The 18229-nt window shown below is 44.5% G+C and overlaps 3 protein-coding genes across 3 annotated transcripts in view; 2 read left to right on the top strand and 1 right to left on the bottom strand.

The window, feature by feature from the left end:
• Nucleotides 1-18229, top strand: part of LOC120910202 (gastrula zinc finger protein XlCGF26.1-like) — a 1148070-nt gene that overhangs the window by 1030320 nt on the left and 99521 nt on the right. The window lies entirely within an intron of this gene.
• On the top strand, nucleotides 1184-4483 carry LOC120910084 (gastrula zinc finger protein XlCGF26.1-like). The gene is made up of 3 exons (XM_040321946.1): nucleotides 1184-1229; nucleotides 1350-1491; nucleotides 2920-4483. The coding sequence occupies exons 2-3, from the start codon at nucleotides 1368-1370 to the stop codon at nucleotides 4326-4328; spliced, it is 1533 nt and encodes a 510-aa protein (XP_040177880.1). The 5' UTR covers nucleotides 1184-1229; nucleotides 1350-1367; the 3' UTR covers nucleotides 4329-4483.
• On the bottom strand, nucleotides 9099-11532 carry LOC120910013 (gastrula zinc finger protein XlCGF57.1-like). Its single transcript, XM_040321846.1, has one exon. It carries the CDS (start codon nucleotides 11507-11509, stop codon nucleotides 9554-9556), a length of 1956 nt encoding a protein of 651 aa, XP_040177780.1. The 5' UTR covers nucleotides 11510-11532; the 3' UTR covers nucleotides 9099-9553.

The raw sequence follows: 18229 nt of genomic DNA, 5'->3' as shown, positions 1-18229 counted from the left end.
TCTAGGTGGGGACCCTGATGTAAGGGGGGACTCATGAGGACCATGATGGAAGGGGGGACTCATGAGGACCCTGATGTAAAGAGGCACTCTGATGGGGACCCTGATGTAAGGGGGGACTCTGATGGGGACCCTGATGTAAGGAGGCGCTCTGATGGGGACCGTGCTGTTGGGGGGACCCTGATTTAAGGGGGGACTCTGGTGGCGACCCTGATGTAAGGGGGGACTTCCGATGATCCCATATAAAGTGAAACGTGTAATAATGTCTTCTACATTTACATGTACAGTTCAGTAGAGGATGTAGGAAAATGTGAGAGTCTATGGAGGAGTTTGTCCCACTGATGAGGGTCAACCTCCACACCCAACTGCCACTGTTTTTCAGCCCAAAAAGAGCACTGGACCAATAAAGTTTAGAGTCTAAAAACTTTTAATGTTGCAGTTTTCTCATCCAGCCAATGCGTTTCGGGGGTTCTAAGGTTCCCCCTTCTTTTAGGGCTCTGATAATTCATAAGCGTAAGGGCACTCAAAAATTCTGCTGCCATTTTGCTTCTGGACAATTGTGTACTTTTTCATCAAACAAATCCTTGCGGTAATTCTGCCCCTTTTTTTTAATATCTGATTCCTGAAGAAGGGGGATACCTTTGAACCCCCGAAACGCGTTGACTGTTTTATATTCTCTTACTAAATGAACGCCACCATCTTTGGGCTCTCAGTTTACTGGTCATGTGCTCTTTTTGGATTTGTAGCTTCCAAGCAGTAGGTCCCCCCGTTTGTACGGGAACCTTGTTTGTGAGCAACCTCACCAGAGCCAATGCACCCCATGTGAACGTGTTTGACGTTCTCCAACCACGGTCCACGGATGAGTCAACTCCAGCACCTCAATTGTTCATGTTCCAGTTTATTATTTTTCAGGACATTCCTGACTTTTTTTCCATGGAGGAGTGGGAGTATTTAGAAGGACACAAGGATCTCTACAAGGACGTCATGATGGAGAATCAGCCGCCCCTCACATCACCGGGTAAGAGGAGACTTTATTGTAAAGGAGAGAGCAGTACGGAGGCTCCACCTAGATCCCCCATCATCTGATAAACACATAGAAACAATGTATTCAGTCAGTGTGTGTGTTTCCTACAGATGGATCCAGTAATGGGAACCCACCAGAGAGATGTCCCCGTCCTTTGTATTCCCGGGATTCCACACAGGAAGGTCACACCATCCCTCACCATCATCAGGTAAATTTTCAAAATTTCCTTGAAACTACAAAGTGGTGTATATATATATATATTCTTGAAACCTCAGGTTCTTAGTTCTCAGAATTTTACAGGTAAAATATGTTTTATAATTCTATTTAGCCTGAAGAACTTGTAGATATGAATGATGGAACTAAAAAGGAAGAAGGAAAGACGAATGTGAAGGATGATCAGCTTTCTACGGCGGAGGTTGAGATGATAAGAACGATTAAACAGGAGAAACCTTTCCTAGATATCAGTCTAGGTCAGTGATGAACTCTAAATTCAGAAACTATTCCAATTTCCATTTTTTTTCCTCCCATACATTTAGGGCAGGGATATGCAATTAGCGGACCTCCAGCTGTTGCAAAACTACAAGTCCCATCATGCCTCTGACTCTGGGTGTCATGCTTGTGGCTGTCAGAGTCTTGCTATGCCTCATGGGAATCGTAGTTCTGCAACAGCTGGAGGTCCGCTAATTGCATAACCCCGATTTAGGGTATGTGGATTGATGATCGAGTCTCTGCAGACCCTTAAATCACCAGGTGAGATGAGACTGGATTATCAATGGTTGACCAGCTAACTACCAGACACTGATTACAATTGAGAAACTCATGCTGTCTGACCTATTTCATGTTGACGCTAAAGGGATAATGTTATTCGTTGCAACAAATAAACCTAGGCTAAACATTTTTGAAGCTGAACTCGGAATTGGAGCTGGGAATTAACAAAATAATTATATATGCTGGCCCAACAAATGAGGAGGTTATATAACGTCATGTTCCCAACAAATGAGGAGGAGATACTGTACACCATATGAAAGGTCTGTCTCCATTCCTCAATATAACGTCATGTTCCCAACAAATGAGGAGGAGATACTGTACACCATATGAAAGGTCCATCTCCATTCCTCAATATAACGTCATGTTCCCAACAAATGAGGAGAAGATACTGTACACCATATGAAAGGTCCATCTCCATTCCTCAATATAACATCATGTTCCCAACAAATGAGGAGGAGATACTGTACACCATATGAAAGGTCCTTCTCATTCCTCAATATAATGTCATGTTCCCAACAAATGAGGAGGAGATACTGTACACCATATGAAAGGTCCTTCTCATTCCTCAATATAATGTCATGTTCCCAACAAATGCATTCAGTAAGGAAAAAAATTGAGGAGACATAGAGGATGACCATAAAAACATCATCGATGTATCTACTCCACAGCTAAATGTTCCATGTAAAGAGTCCATCTCCATTCCTCAATATAACGTCATGTTCCCAACAAATGAGGAGGAGATACTGTACACCATATGAAAGGTCCATCTCATTCCTCAATATAACGTCATGTTCCCAACAAATGAGGAGGAGATACTGTACACCATATGAAAGGTCCATCTCCATTCCCCAATATAACGTCATGTTCCTAACAAATGCATTCACTAAGGAAAAACATTTAGGAGATTTAGAGGATAACCATAAGAACATCATCGATGTATCTACTCCACAGCTAAATGTTCCATATAAAGGGTCCATCTCCATTCCTCAATATAACGTCATGTTCCCAACAAATCAGGAGATACTGTACATCATTTGAAAGGTCAAAGTCCAACATACGTGATTCCTTGACTGCAAATCATTAAAAATGTATCGTACTTTTTTAAGACATAAATTGTTTTTTACTGTCAGGTGATGTCCAGAATGGCGCAGTGGTAGATCATAAAGCAGAAGATGAAGGCGTCACACAATGTTCTCCAGGACAGAACACCAACGAGCAAAATCTACACTGTGCATATTCCTGTGCTGAGAGCACAATGGATCCCTCTAATTTCGAGAAATCGCAGACATCGTCTTCAATTCTTTCCAATGGCGATACAAAACCAAATCCCTCCAAAGTTGAGAAATCTCTTCCAACATTTTCCGATGCAGATACAAGATCCGATCCCTCAAAGTCTGAGAAATCACCTTCCATTGCTGATCCAATACCTGAATCCTCCAAACCTGAGATATGGAATCCAATGGGTGGTGATGAAATTCCCGATCCCTCCAAACCTGAGATATGGAATCCAATGGGTGGTGATGAAATTCCCGATCCCTCCAAACCTGAGAAATGGAATCCAATGGGTGGTGATGAAATTCCCGATCCCTCCAAACCTGAGATATGGAATCCAATGGGTGGTGATGAAATTCCCGATCCTTCCAAGAAATCCCATCCAAATGTTTCCAGTGCCGATAATTCACCGGATCAATCTAATCCTGGGGAATCGTTGCCTATCGGTAAACCCAAAGCTGATAAGCCATATAAATGTTCTAAATGCGATCGATGGTTTGGAATGAAGGCAAACCTTGCGAGACATCAGAGCATGCACAAAGAGAAGGTTCCCCTTACACGTGAGGAGGTCTGGAATACGGTCAAAGTGCGCCCTTTCTCCTGCCCGGAGTGCGGGAAACGTTTTGCGCGCAAAGGAAATCTTCTCAAGCACCAGAAGATCTGTAAAGGCAAGCACGTTTATCCTTGCTCTGAGTGCGGGAAAAGCTTTATTCACCACGCGGAACTTCTTAAACATCAGAGAACTCACACAGGAGAGCGCCCCTTTACCTGCACCGACTGCGGGAAGGGTTTTGCTCAGAAAGTAACTCTGGATGCCCATCGAAGGCTGCACACGGGGGAGCGCCCTTTTTCATGTTCAGAGTGCGGGAAATGTTTCAGTGGAAGAGGAAACCTTGCGAAACATCAGAGAGTCCACACAGGGGAGAAGCCTTACTCGTGCTCGGAGTGCGATCGGTCTTTCACACAGAAAGGAGAACTTGTTAGGCACCAGACAACCCACACGGGAGAACGTCCTTATTCGTGCCCCGAGTGCGGGAGGCGTTTCCCCTATAAAGGGATACTAAATGTACACCTGAGGCGCCACAAAGGCGAGCGCCCTTATTTGTGTTCGGAGTGCGGGAGATGTTTCTCTGAGAAGGGAAACCTCCTTATGCACATTAAAAGGCATCAGGGCGAGCGTCCTTTCCCATGTCCGGATTGCGGGAGAGCTTTCTCTCTCAAAAGTGACCTCGTGAGACACCACCTTCGAAAACACACCGACACATGAACTGTTTGCAGAGTGCGGAGAATGTTTCACTCACAAAAGAGACCTTCTTGAAGCTGGACTCCAGCCTTGGCTTCAAACAAAAACTGAATTTCTCATCGTTCGAGACAGTCGCTAAAAGTCTCAAGATATTTTTAATAAAATGTAAGATATTTTATATATGTAAGAGAGGCGTGTCTTGTATTCCTATTTCTTTTTTTAATTGGATGGTGATCTTCATTTAGCCACTCCCCTACCGGGCCAATTCTGACACTTCTACATGTAACACTATTTTTTTGCTAGGGAATTATTTAGAACCCCCATACATTTATATATTATTTTACAGCACTGCCTTAACCCTCTTGGGCGTGGAGGTCACCTGAGCTTCACAGGTTGCCACTGGAGTCCTCTTCCCCTCCTCCATGACGATAAAACATCCCTGCATCCCTAAGTGAAAATGTTCAAATTGGGCCCAATTAGTCCTCTTCCACTCCTCCACGACCTTAAAACATCCCTACACCCCTAAGTGAAAATGTCCAAATTGGGCCCAATTAGTCCTCTTCCACTCCTCCACGACCTTAAAACATCCCTACACCCCTAAGTAAAAATGTCCAAATTGGGCCCAATTAGTCCTCTTCCACTCCTCCATGACAATAAAACACCCCTAAGTGAAAATGTCCAAATTTGGCCCAAAGTGTCAATATTTTGTGTGGCCGCCATTATTTTCCAGCACTACCTTAACCCTATTGGCCATGGAGATCACCAGAGCTTCACAGGTTGCCACTGGAGACCTCTTTCACTCCTTCACGACGATAAAACATCCCTGCATCCCTAAGTGAAAATGTTCAAATTGGGACCCAATCAGTCCTCTTCCACGACCTTAAAACATCCCTACACCCCTAAGTGAAAATATTCAAATTGGGCCCAAAGTGTCAATATTTTGTGTGGCCTCCATTATTTTCCAGCACTGCCTTAACCCTCTTGGGCATGGAGATCAGCAGAGCTTCACAGGTTGCCACTGGAGACCTCTTCCACTCCTCCACGACGATAAAACATCCCTGCATCCCTAAGAGCCCTTTCACACTTGTGCGTTTTTGCCTCGTTTTCCCGGTAAAAATAGCGCTATTAAAACGCTCCAAAATCGCCCCCTCCATTGAAATGAATTGAAAACGCTGTAAAATCGCAGTGTTTTACCGCTATTTTAACGCTCCGCTATAGGTGTTTCCAGTGTAAAAGGGCTCTAAGTGAAAATGTCCAAATTGGGCCCAATTAGACTTTTTCCCTCCCCCGGTGTCATGTGACTCGTTAGTGTTACAAGGTCTCAGGGGTGAATGGGGAGAAGGTGTGTTAAATTTGGTGTTATCGCTCTCACTATTATATTATTGTTGCTCTACATAAAGATGGCTTAGGCCATAAGAAGATTGCCAAGACCCTGAAACGGAGCTGCAGCACGGGGGCCGAGACCATCCAGCGGTATAACAGGACGCTGTATGGTCTCCACCAGTGGAGGGATTGGCAGAGAGAGGTGGAGGATACTGAATAGAAGCCAGTGGATGGATTGGCAGAGAAGGATGGAGGACACTGAATGGAAGCCAGTGGAGGGAAAGGCAGAGAGGGGTGGAGGACACCGCATGGAGACCAGTGGGGGGATTGGCAGAGAGTGGTAGAGGACACTGCATGCATGGAGGCCAGTAAAGGGATTGGCAGAGAGGGCTGGAGGACAGTAGAGGGATTGGCAGAGAGGAATGGAGGACACTGCATGGAGACCAGTGGAGGGATTGGCAGAGAAGGATGGAGGACACTGAATGGAAGCCAGTGGAGGGATTGGCAGAGAGGGGTGGAGGACACTGCATTGAGACCAGTGGAGGGGTTGACAGAGAAGGTGGAGGGATTGGCAGAGAGGGGTGGAGGACACCGAATGGAGACTAATGGAGGGACAGGCAGAGAAGGATGGAGGACACTGAATGGAGGTATTGGCAGAGAGGGGTGGAAGACACTAAGTCGAGGCCAGTGGAGGGATTGGCAGAAAGACGTGGAGGACACTGAATGGAAGGCAGTGGAGGGATTGTCAGAGAGGGGTGGAGGACACTGAATGGAAGCCAGTGGATGGATTGGCAGAGAGGGGCGGGAGGAGGGATTGGCAGAGAGCAAGTGAGTTCATTAAAGCGTACAGTCCCTGAGACTGATATCTAGCCCAAAGTCCCATCTGTCCACGTCAATTGCACTGTTCCAGACTGGTGAGTAGCGGATTTCCAAGAGAGCAGGCCTCTGCAGAGTACTGGTGCACACTGATGACGTGATACGGTCAGCTGGCATGTCAATGTGTTTTAGGAGAAAGACTCCGTTCCTCAGGACCGAGGTGCTATGTTAGTAGTCCTAATCTTTCAAATACTGATGGCCATAGTAAACGGGTATGAGGCCCCGTACACACGACCGAGTTTCTCAGCAGAATTCAGCCAGAAACTCGATGGGAGCCGTATTCTGCTGCGGAAACCGGTCGTGTGTACACTTTTGGCTGAGGAAACCGACGAGGATCTCGTCGGGCCAAATAGAGAACATGTTCTCTATTTGCTCATTAGTCAATGGGGAAACTTGGCTCGCCGAGATCCTCGGCGGCTTCACAAGGAACTCGACGAGCAAAACGATGTGTTTTGCGCGTCGAGTTTCTCAGACGTGTGTACGGGGCCTTAGTGTTGGTAGGTACAAATGTTATGGTGAAGGAGAGCTGTCCGAAAATGGAAGGGCGATTGTAGAAACCAGCATGTGGACCGTATATGGACCACCTGTGCCTTTAGCAGCAATCTGACTACTAATTGCAGACAGGCTCCATAATGGTGAGGCCACGGCTCGGTGGAAGGTGGGTGGGGGAGCTCCATTGTATTGATGGACACAAAAGAAATAACAATAATCTGCGATTATTTGCTACAAAGTTTTTTATTTCTACAAAATGTATACACAGGCCATCAACTCAACACGTTTTTTTTTCACAACAATATATCTTATGCCGCGTACACACGGTCGGAAATTCCGACAGAAAAAGTCAGAATGGGAGCTTTTCGTCGGATATTCCGACCGTGTGGATGGCCCATCTGACTTTTTCTGTCGGAATTTCCGACGGACTTAGATAGAGAGCAGGTTCTCTATTTTTCCGTCGGAAATTCCGACGGTGGTTTTCCCGTTGGAAAGTCCGACCCTGTGTACGCGGCATTAGTATGTATTATGAGGCTCAACCTGTGGCCCTCCAGCTGTTGCCAAACTACACGTGCCCTCTGCCTTTGGGAGTCAAGCTTGTAACCGTCAGCCCTGCAATGCCTCATGGGACTTGTAGTTCGGCAAAACAGCTGGAGGGCCACAGGTTGAGCACCCATGAGTCTTACACTATCAGAGTCGACAGAACCAGGACGGCCAGGCAGAAGATCTTCTCGTGGAAACTACAGAGTGTTATTACAAAGAATTCCTACATAAAGTTGTCCTCATGCATATATCGGCAACAACATATAGTCCTAAACCCAGGACAGTGATGCAAAGCACTCAATGTTTCGGGCGCAGCGGTGCCGGTTTCCCCCCTGTACATACTGTAGAAATGACGTCATGACGTTCTCTTCAATTTTGGTCCCCAACACAAGAATTGACAGCATCACAATGGCTTCCTCCGATGGTTGGCAAATAAATATTGGCGACCAAATTAAGAAAAAAATTCAGATTACGATGGCAGTTGACTAAAATAAAAAAGGGAGTGTAAAAAGTTCCTAGCATAATATAACATGCATAAAACAGGTACAAAAAAATGGCTAAAAAGGACCAAATTGGCCCAAAAGAATGAATAAAAAGAAGGAAATCAGTGTAGGCCCTTCACCACTTGTACAGGAACCATTCTCCACTGAAGACCAATGTAAGGGTACCCATCACCGCTGACCACCAATGTAAGGGGGTCCCTTCTCTACTGATCACCAATATAAAGGAACCCTGTACCCCTGACCCCTAATATAAAAAGGCGCACTTCTCTTTCTCTATTCTGCCGAGAAACCCGGCCGTGTGTACACTTTCGGCCGAGGAAACCGACGAGGATCTCGTCAAGCCAAATAGAGAACATGTTCTCTATTTCCTTGTTAGTCAACGGGGAAACTTGGCTCGCCGAGACCCTCGGCGGCTTCACAAGGAACTCGACGAGCAAAACGATGTGTTTTGCTTGTCGAGTTCCTCGGACGTGTGTACGGGGCCTAAGAAGGCCCTTCTCCACTCATCACAGGCTTAAGAGGACCCTACTCTATTGACCACCAACATAAGGTGGGCCCTTCACCACTGACCAAAGGAAGAGGGTCCTTCTCAATTGACCACCAATATAAAGGAACCCTGTTCCCCTGACCCCTAATATAAAGGTGCACTTCTCCACTGACCAAAATTTGTAAGGAGGCCCTTCTCCACTCATCCCAAACCTAAGAGAACCCTTCTCCGTTGACCACCAACATAAGTGGGGAGCCGTCTCCACTGACCACCAATGCAAGAGGGTCCTTCTCTACTGATCACCAATATAATGAACCTTGTTCCCCTAACCCCTAAAAAAAGGTGCACTTCTCCACTGACCAAAATTTGTAAGAGGGCCTCGCCTAAAAAATCCTGCTCGCCGCGATCCTGGGAAAGGCCGCAAGTGGCGTCCGGCCTCGTAGCCTTTTCACAGGATCGCGGCGAGCTACGGGCAGGATTTTTTAGGCGAGGACGCGGCTTTGGCCTAGTCCGCCGCGATCCTAGGAAAAGGCCGTGGACTAGGCCGAAGCCGCGGCCTCGCCTAAAAAAATCCTGCCGCAGCTCGCCGCCATCCTGGGAAAAGGCCGCGAGTGGCCCTCGCAACTCGATTCAAGATTCAAAACGATTTTCCCCCCAGCCCTACCAAGCACTAACAGGGATTCGCACATACCATGTGTGGCTCTTCTACTGAGAGTCTAATATTTTGTTTTTTAAATGTTCCATTGTCTAATTTTATAATTTTATACATTCAAATTGATATATTTTTTTCTATTATATTTGTTTTCCTTTTCTGGTGCCTATAAAGTCCGCTCCTAAGTCCTACAATTTTTGTTAATAGTCTATATAGATGTGGTACCCCCTTGGCCCCTTTTTCTTATATATATAATTATAATAATATAGAAAGAATATAACGATAGAACCATCTTCCAAAATCCGAATTCTAATTCGAAAAATTCAAATCAATTCAAATTCGAATAAACCAAACGAATTGGCTCCGCCCACGTCTACCGCACTTTGGTGTGACTTTTCTGGTGCGCACGAAGTTCTTCCTTCTCACCGAAACGTTTCCTGCACTTTGGGCACGGAAAAGGGAACTCTCCAGTGTGCCGTTTCAGGTGTATGTTGAGGTTCCCCTTCTGAGTAAAACATTTCCCGCACTTCAAGCAAGGGAAAGGGCGCTCGCCCGTGTGGACTATCTGGTGCTGGGCGAGGGCTGCTTTAAGAATGAAACCTTTCCCACACTCTATACATTTGAAAGGGCGCTCGCTCATATGGTTTCTCTGATGTACATGAAGCGCTTTCTTCCCAGTGAAACCTTTCCCGCACTCTGAACATGAGTAGGGACGCTCGCCTGTATGAATTCTCTGGTGAGTACGAAGTATTGCCTTCTCGGCAAAGCATTTTCCGCACTCCGAACATGAAAAAGGACGCTCGCCCGTGTGACTCCTCTGGTGTATAAGGAGGCTGCTTTTCTGAATGAAACTTTTCCCGCACTCTGAACATAAAAAAGGACGCTCCTCTGCATGAATCTTCTGGTGCGTGCTAAGTTTTTTTTTCTCAGTAAAACTTTTCCCGCACTCTGAACATAAATAAGGGCGCTCACCCGTGTGAGTTCTCTGGTGTTTAAGAAGGCTCACTTTCCCAGGGAAGCCTTTCCCGCACTCCGAACATGAAAAACGATATTCGCCTGTGTGAATTCTTTGGTGTGCAATAAGTACGCTATTGTGAAGAAAACATTTCCCGCACTCAGAGCAGGAAAAGGCGCGTTCCCCCACGTGACACTTCTGGTGTCTCAGAAGGTCTGCTTTGTGAATGAATGATTTCCCACACTCTACACATGGAAAAGGACGCTCGCCGGTGTGTTTTTTCTGGTGTAAATAAAGTCTTCTTTTATCAGCAAAACATTTTCCGCACTCCAAACAGGAGAAAGGACGCACACCCAGATGAACTCTCTGGTGTGCAAGAAAGTGTCCTTTCTGACTGAAACATTTCCCGCACTCTGAACACGAAAACGGACGTTCACCCGTGTGAATTGTCTTGTGTAAGCGTAGCGCTCCCGTCTGAGTGAAGCCTTTCCCGCATACTGAGCATGAAAAGGGACGCTCACCCGTGTGGACTCTCTGGTGTGCCACAAGCGATCCTTTCAAAGAGAAACATTTCCCACACTCTGAACATGAGAAAGGACGTTCACCTGTGTGAACTCTCTGGTGTTCAAGAAGTTTTCCTTTCTTAGAGAAGCCTTTTCCGCACTCTGAACATGAATAGGGATGCTCGCCCGTGTGTGTTATCTGGTGTCTCTGGAGGTCGACTTTCTGAATGTAGGTTTTGCCACATTTTGAACATGAGAAAGGACGCTCGCCCGTGTGAATTCTCTGGTGGTTTATAAAGTGTCCTTTCTGAACGAAAGATTTCCCGCACTCTGAACAGGAAAAAGAACGCTCACTCTTGTGATATTTCTCATGTTTAAGAAACGCTTTTTTGTCAGTGAAAGATTTCCCACACGTCGAACATGACATTGAACTTTCTTCTGTGTCAACGTCTTCATGGCTCAAAGATGGTTTCTTAGGATTTGATGGATCTGCTGATCTATCTGCACTGTGAGATCTCTGAGGGATTTCTGGAGTAACAGTATGGGATTTATCAGAAGATCCCTCAGGATTAGAAGGACCCATTGATCTCAGGTGGACATGTGATGTCATAGTATGGGATTTATCACAAGATCCCTCAGGATTAGAAGGACCCATTGATCTTAGATGGACATCTGAAGTCATAGTATGGGATTCATTAGAAGGTTCCTCAGGATTAGAAGGATCTGTTGATCTTAGATGGACATCTGATGTCATAGTATGGGATTTATCACAAGATCCCTCAGGATTAGAAAGATCCATTGATTTTAGATGGACATCTGAAGTCATAGTATGGGATTTATTAGAAGGTTCCTCAGGATTAGAAGGTTCCATTGATCTTAGATGGACATCTGAAGTCATAGTATGGGATTTATCAGAAGATCCCTCAGGATTAGAAGGATCCATTGATCTTAGATGAACATCTGAAGTCATAGTATGGGATTTCTCAGAAGGTTTCTCGGGATTAGAAGGACCCATTGATCTTAGATGGACATCTGAAATCATAGTATGGGATTTATCAGAAGATCCCTCAGGATTAGAAGGATCCGTTGATCTTAGATGGACATCTGAAGTCATAGTATGGGATTTATTAGAAGGTTCCTCGGGATTAGAAGGACTTGTTGATTTTAGATGGACATCTGAAGCCATAGTATGGGATCTATCAAAAGGATCCGTTGATCTCTCCAACTGGTAAGGTCCCCGATGTATTCTGTTTAAGGATTTTGTTCCAGGAAGATTTCGTTTAACTTTATATTCTGAAATAAAAAGATGACTGTCAGAGGTTTTCAAGAAAAAGTATCCAACTTGTGGAAATCAGTTTTAAAAAGGAATGCGATAAGAATTGTTTACATAAAATCATATATCTTCGAAAAAAGTCAACAAATTCTCACACATTGCTATGGAGAAAAATGAGTATAGATCTTCCTCCACCTCATACTGAAAAGCATTGGATCGCTTATATAATGTAAAGTATCGCAATCTCAGTAAAAGAACATGACGTTATATTGAGGAATGGAGATGGACCTTTCATATGGTGTACAGTATCTCCTCCTCATTTGTTGGGAACATGACGTTATATTGAGGAATGGAGATGGACCTTTCATATGGTTTACAGTATCTCCTCCTCATTTGTTGGGATCATGACGTTATAGTGAGGAATGGAGATGGACCTTTCATATGGTGTACAGTATCTCCTCCTTATTTGTTGGGAACATGACGTTATATTGAGGAATGGAGGTGGACCTTTCATATGGTGTACAGTATCTCCTCCTCATTTGTTGGGAACATGAAGTTATATTGAGGAATGGAGATGGACCTTTTATATGGTGTACAGTATCTCCTCCTCATTTGTTGGGAACATGACGTTATATTGAGGAATGGAGATGGACCTTTCATATGGTGTACAGTATCTCCTCCTCATTTGTTGGGAACATGACGTTATATTGAGGAATGGAGATGGACCTTTCATATGGTGTACAGTATCTCCTCCTCATTTGTTGGGAACATGATGTTATATTAAGGAATGGAGATGGACCTATCAAATAGTAACAAATAGCTCAACTTCATTTGATGGGCACATTAGGTTGTGGGTTGGGTACATTGACGATGTTCTTATGAACAGTAAAGGGGATTTTCTCAACCTTTAAAAAGCCGAGGAATGTTTACTATGTTGCTCAAACATTAACAGTTTTTCTGTCAAAGGATTGGGCATAACTCTTTGAAATATTTTGATTGACAAATATTTAGAAACCCCAAACTGTACAAAGGCATCTTAAAAAAAAAATACAGAAAGCAAAACAACAACTCTCTCCTCTTATTTTCACCCCTCCCTTTTCTCCTTTTCCCCCTCTCATACTTTCTCTTCTCCCTTCCTTATTCTTTTTCTTTTTTGTCTTTTCTTCTTTCTTGCTCTTTTTCTTTTCTCCACTCTCATCTTTTTTCAAATATTCTTGTCTATCCCTGTTTCTTCTTTTATTTTGTCCAGTTTTACCTCCGTTTTTTCTTTCTTTTGCTTTCCCCCTTTCCCTTTGCTCCTCCTTTCTGCTCCAATTAACTCTTTCTTCTCTCTCCCTTCTCTCTCTATGTCCTTTCTCATCCTCCCCCACAATTAACCCTCTTCTCTTCCCTTCCCCTTCCTTTCTTTTTTCCCCCCCTCCCCCCTCCCCCCTTGTCCCAACTTTCCCCTCCCTTCACGTTTTTTTTTCACTTTATCCCGGCTTATCCCTGCACAACCGTCCCTAAACATATTAACCATCAGGAATAACTTATTAACCTCTTCCACCAGAGCCTGTCCTTATTATCCCCCACGTGCGCCCTAGGGGGATTCCTTGCCCGAGCGTTTCCATGATCACTCTGGCAAACCAAGGTGAGTAGTCTTGTGACTCTCCTACAAAGCACAATGTTGACCCTATGTATTTTTTCTTTCTTATCAAATTATTGTACACAATTGCTTGTTGCTTTATTGTATTTTATTTGTATACTTGTAGACATTCTCCTGAAGAAGCAGTTGTATACTGCGAAACCGGTCGAGACCACGACTCCACCGATCAGACCAACGGTCTTCTGATCTATCTGATTAGTGGGGTTTGTCCCAAATGCCTTGTATATTTTTTGTATAATTTGTTAAATAAATATTTATACTACTTTTTATATTGTTGCATATCAGTGCCTCGAAAATCCCAAACAAACTCCCCCCTCCCCTTTGATCTACAGTCAATCAACTGGGCCGCAAGCAGCCCTTGTTTGAGTTATTGATTAGGTCATACCAAATTACAGAAAGCAAAACAAATAAAATGTATTCATTGCAATTGATAAGAATCCTGTGAATACAGAGGACGGGGACATCTCTCTGGTGGGTTCCCATTACTGGATCCATCTGTAGGAAACACACACACTGACTGAATACATTGTTTCTATGTGTTTATCAGATGATGGGGGATCTAGGTGGAGCCTCCGTACTGCTCTCTCCTTTACAATAAAGTCTCCTCTTACCCGGTGATGTGAGGGGCGGCTGATTCTCCATCATGACGTCCTTGTAGAGATCCTTGTGTCCTTCTAAATACTCCCACTCCTCCATGGAGAAATAGACAGTGACATCCTGACACCTTATAGGAACCTGACACACACAATGATACAGTCACCATCCAGACACATCCCTTGTCTGTTACTGGATAATGTCCCAGAATTCCCGGCACTACTCACCTCACACATCAGCAGTTCAACGATCTTATTGGTGAGGTTTAGAACTTCTTCTTTGTTGTTTCTCTGAAGAGTAAGGAAGGTGGGTGGAGGTACGGTGATGGGGCACTGTGTTTCTCTTAGCCTTTTGGACACGCGTTGACTTCTTCTTCCTCTGCTATTTTCAATGGATGTCTTCCTAACTACAGCACAGTCCTGGTTATACAGTAATAAATATAATAACATTAGAAACCTTTTAACCTCAATATTAGGTTTGGGTTTTGTTAAGAAAGATAAATGTGGTGTCTGTGATCCTCCCAGAATCCTCCTCACCTCTCCAGTAAGCAAACAGATGATATCCAAAGTGTGCTTCACTGGCGACCCATTTGAGGAAGAATTCTTTTTTCTCATTTTACTAAGATTGAGAAGGTTCCGATTGTCCATCATGACGTCCTTGTAGAGATCCTTGTGTCCTTCTAAATACTCCCACTCCTCCATGGAGAAATAGACAGTGATATCCTGACACCTTATAGGAACCTGACACACACAATGATACCGTCACCATCCAGACACACCCCTTGTCTGTTACTGGATAATGTCCCAGAATTCCCGGCACCGCTCACCTCTCCTGTCAGCAGCTCAGTGATCTTATTGAGGGCTTCTAGAATCTTCTTGGCATTGGTTACTTTTGTTCTCAGGCAGTGAGGTGGAGAGACTGTGATGGGTGATGTTCCCTGAAGACATCTACTGGGTGTTAGGGGATCACCAGATATTTTCTTCACTACTTTATAATCCTGAGTAAAGAGAAAAAGTAATAGACTACCAAAAATCCACCTCACCTCTCCGGTCAGGTTTGTGTTTTATTACTAGACATAAGAGTGATGTCATGTGACCTCAAAGAATCCTCCTCACCTCTCCGGTCAGGTCTGTGTTTTATTACTAGACATAAGAGCGATGTCATGTGACCTCAAAGAATCCTCCTCACCTTTCCGGTCAGGTCTGTGTTTTATTAATAGAGATAAGAGTGATGTCATGTGACCTCCCAGAATCCTCCTCACCTCTCCGGTCAGGTCTGTGTTTTATTAATAGAGATAAGAGTGATGTCATGTGACCTCCCAGAATCCTCCTCACCTCTCCGGTCAGGTCTGTGTTTTATTAATAGAGATAAGAGTGATGTCATGTGACCTCCCAGAATCCTCCTCACCTCTCCGGTCAGTTCTGTGTTTTATTAATACAGATAAGAGTGATGTCATGTGACCTCCCAGAATCCTCCTCACCTCTCCGGTCAGGTCTGTGTTTTATTAATACAGATAAGAGCGATGTCATGTGACCTCCCAGAATCCTCCTCACCTCTCCGGTCAGGTCTGTGTTTTATTAATAGAGATAAGAGTGATGTCATGTGACCTCCCAGAATCCTCCTCACCTCTCCGGTCAGCAGGTAGATGATCTCCAGGGTGAGGTTTAGTATCTTCTGAGTCATGTGACTCCGGTCACCAGCCATCATACACAGGACTCTCCTCCCTGTAGATGAGTTATAAACCAAAAATTATCTGGACTTTACTGGGATGATTAAAGGCTGCACAGAGTTCCTCCATAGTTCTGACACCTGAGACTGCTTCTAAGATTATAATACAGACATTGTTTATCCATGTAAATTTCTTCTCTTTTAAATACGAGTTTGACAGAAATACACATTTACTAAATTGTATTGTATAATATATCTAGTCTATAAAGCAGAGGCTCTGGATGGACAGTTGGATAAATGGTTCTATATTTAGGAGGTATCTATTCTATAAACCAGAGGCTCTGGATGTACAGTTGGATAAATGGCTCTATATTTAGGATGTATCTGGTCTATAAACCAGAGGCTCTGGATGGACAGTTGGATAAATGGTTCTATATTTATGATGTATCCGGTCTATAAACCAGAGGCTCTGGATGGACAGTTGGAAAAATGGCTCTATATTTAGGATGTATCCGGTCTATAAACCAGAGGCTCTGGATGGACAGTTGGATAAATGGTTCTATATTTAGGATATAATACAGAGGCTCTGGATTAAAATCTGCATATATTATTTTACATACACATAATACAAAGAAGAATTTTATGTTTATATATATGTTTTGCAGTAGCATATGATGGAGATAAAAGACATCACAGTGACTATGGAGGAAGAGGACAGACATGACTGGGGGTGGTTACTGAGTGTAAATATAAGATAATATCTTACTACCTCCTTTGTTGCCAGTTCCAACAATGTCTCCTCTTTAGTCATCTCTCACCCGGAACTTCCTGTTTTACTAAACCTCACTTCCTGTCAGTGTTTTACATCACTTCCTGTCAAGTGCCTTACAACACTTCCTGTTTTGCTCTAGTAAGACTTTCTATGCGTTCCACTGACAGTAAATGAGATCATCTCCTTCTGGAGAATGTAACTCTTCAGCCGATGTTGTTTTTCAATGGTTTGCCTCTTCTTGGTGCTCTCTTCTGTTCTTTTAATTTCAGCAAAGCATTTGACAAGGTTCTATGTGATGATCTTATAGGGAAGTCGTACGATCTAGGACTTAAACCTTGGGTGGTTGAGTGAATACGCAGTTGGCTAAAGGATAGATACCAGAGTGTGGTTGTAAATGGGGTTCATTCGGAATAGAGTCCAGTCATTTAATGAAAAAGAAAATAAGAAAATGTGGGACTTTTAGATGAGGCCAACTAGATGTACCTCCATCCCCGGTAACTTTGAGAAAAGGAGCTAAATTTGGGACTATTATGATGGCTATGACGTTTATGCATTTTTGATGGCCCTATCACCAGACATTATTATAGTTTAATGCTATTTTATTTTCTGTGGCTGCACGCTTCATCAAAAAGTCCCAAATTTAGCTCCTTTTCTCACAGTCATTTAATGGGCGTAGTAGGTGTGGAGACTGAGGAACTAGGGTGACCACATTTCCAAACTACCATTCAGGGACACCCTCCCTTCCCAAAAATCAGCTTGTGATGTAACGAATCACAGCACAGTGATTGGACACAAGAGGAGGGATTTATGATTTCTCAAATCACAAGCAGGGGGTGGGGATTGTGCTCCTCCAGGCTTTCCCGGCCAGGACAAGTACTGTCAGTGAGTAAAGTGGTGATGTGGCGGTCTTTTTTGGGGGTATCAGATTGGCCCGGGGGGTGTCTGTGTCAGTTTCCTTCCGGGACACTGTATTGTCCTGGAATGAATGTGCCCGGGACAGACCTGCATGCAAAATGCGGGACTGTCCCGGGCAATCCGGGACACATGGTCACCCTATGAGGAACTCACACAAGGATGTTGGGATCCTCTTTGGATGGGCGTAGTAGTTGTAGACACAGACTCAGGAACTCACACAGGAATGGTGGGATCCCCTTCTAATGGGCGTAGTAGGCATGGTGACCCAGGAACTCTCACAGGGATGGTGGGATCCGCTTCTAGTGGGCGTAATAGGTGTGGAGGCCCAGGAACTCACACAGGGATGGTGGGATTGCCTTATAATGGGCGTAGTAGGCGTGGTGACCTAGGAACTCTCACAGGGATGGTGGGATCCCCTTCTAATGGGCGTAGAGACCCTGGAACTCACACAGGGATGGTGGGATCCCCTTCCAATGGGCGTAGTAAGTATGGAGACCCAGGAACTCACACAGGGATGTTGGGATCCCCTTCGGATGGGCTTAGTAGGTGTGGAGACCCAGGAACTCACACAGGGATGGTGGGATCCCCTTCTAATGGCCGTAGTAGATGTGGAGACCCAGCAACTCGCACAGGAATAGTGGGATCCCCTTCTAATGGGCGTATTGGGTGTGGAGACCCAGGAACTCACACAGGGATGGTGGGATCCCCTTCTGGTGGGCGTAGT

The sequence above is a fragment of the Rana temporaria genome, chromosome 8, assembly GCF_905171775.1.
Source record: "Rana temporaria chromosome 8, aRanTem1.1, whole genome shotgun sequence".
NCBI lineage: Eukaryota > Metazoa > Chordata > Amphibia > Anura > Ranidae > Rana > Rana temporaria.
This window is presented reverse-complemented; position numbering and strand designations above follow the sequence as displayed.

Excerpts from the sequence above, each read along its gene's own strand:
- LOC120910084 (XM_040321946.1), top strand. The coding sequence starts at position 1,368 with ATGAATGATGGAACTAAAAAGGAAGAAGGAAAGACGAATGTGAAGGAT. Across the intron at positions 1,492-2,919 it reads TTTCCTAGATATCAGTCTAG|GTGATGTCCAGAATGGCGCA; the intron begins GTCAGTGATGAA and ends TTTTACTGTCAG.
- LOC120910013 (XM_040321846.1), bottom strand. The coding sequence starts at position 11,509 with ATGGAACCTTCTAATCCTGAGGAACCTTCTAATAAATCCCATACTATG.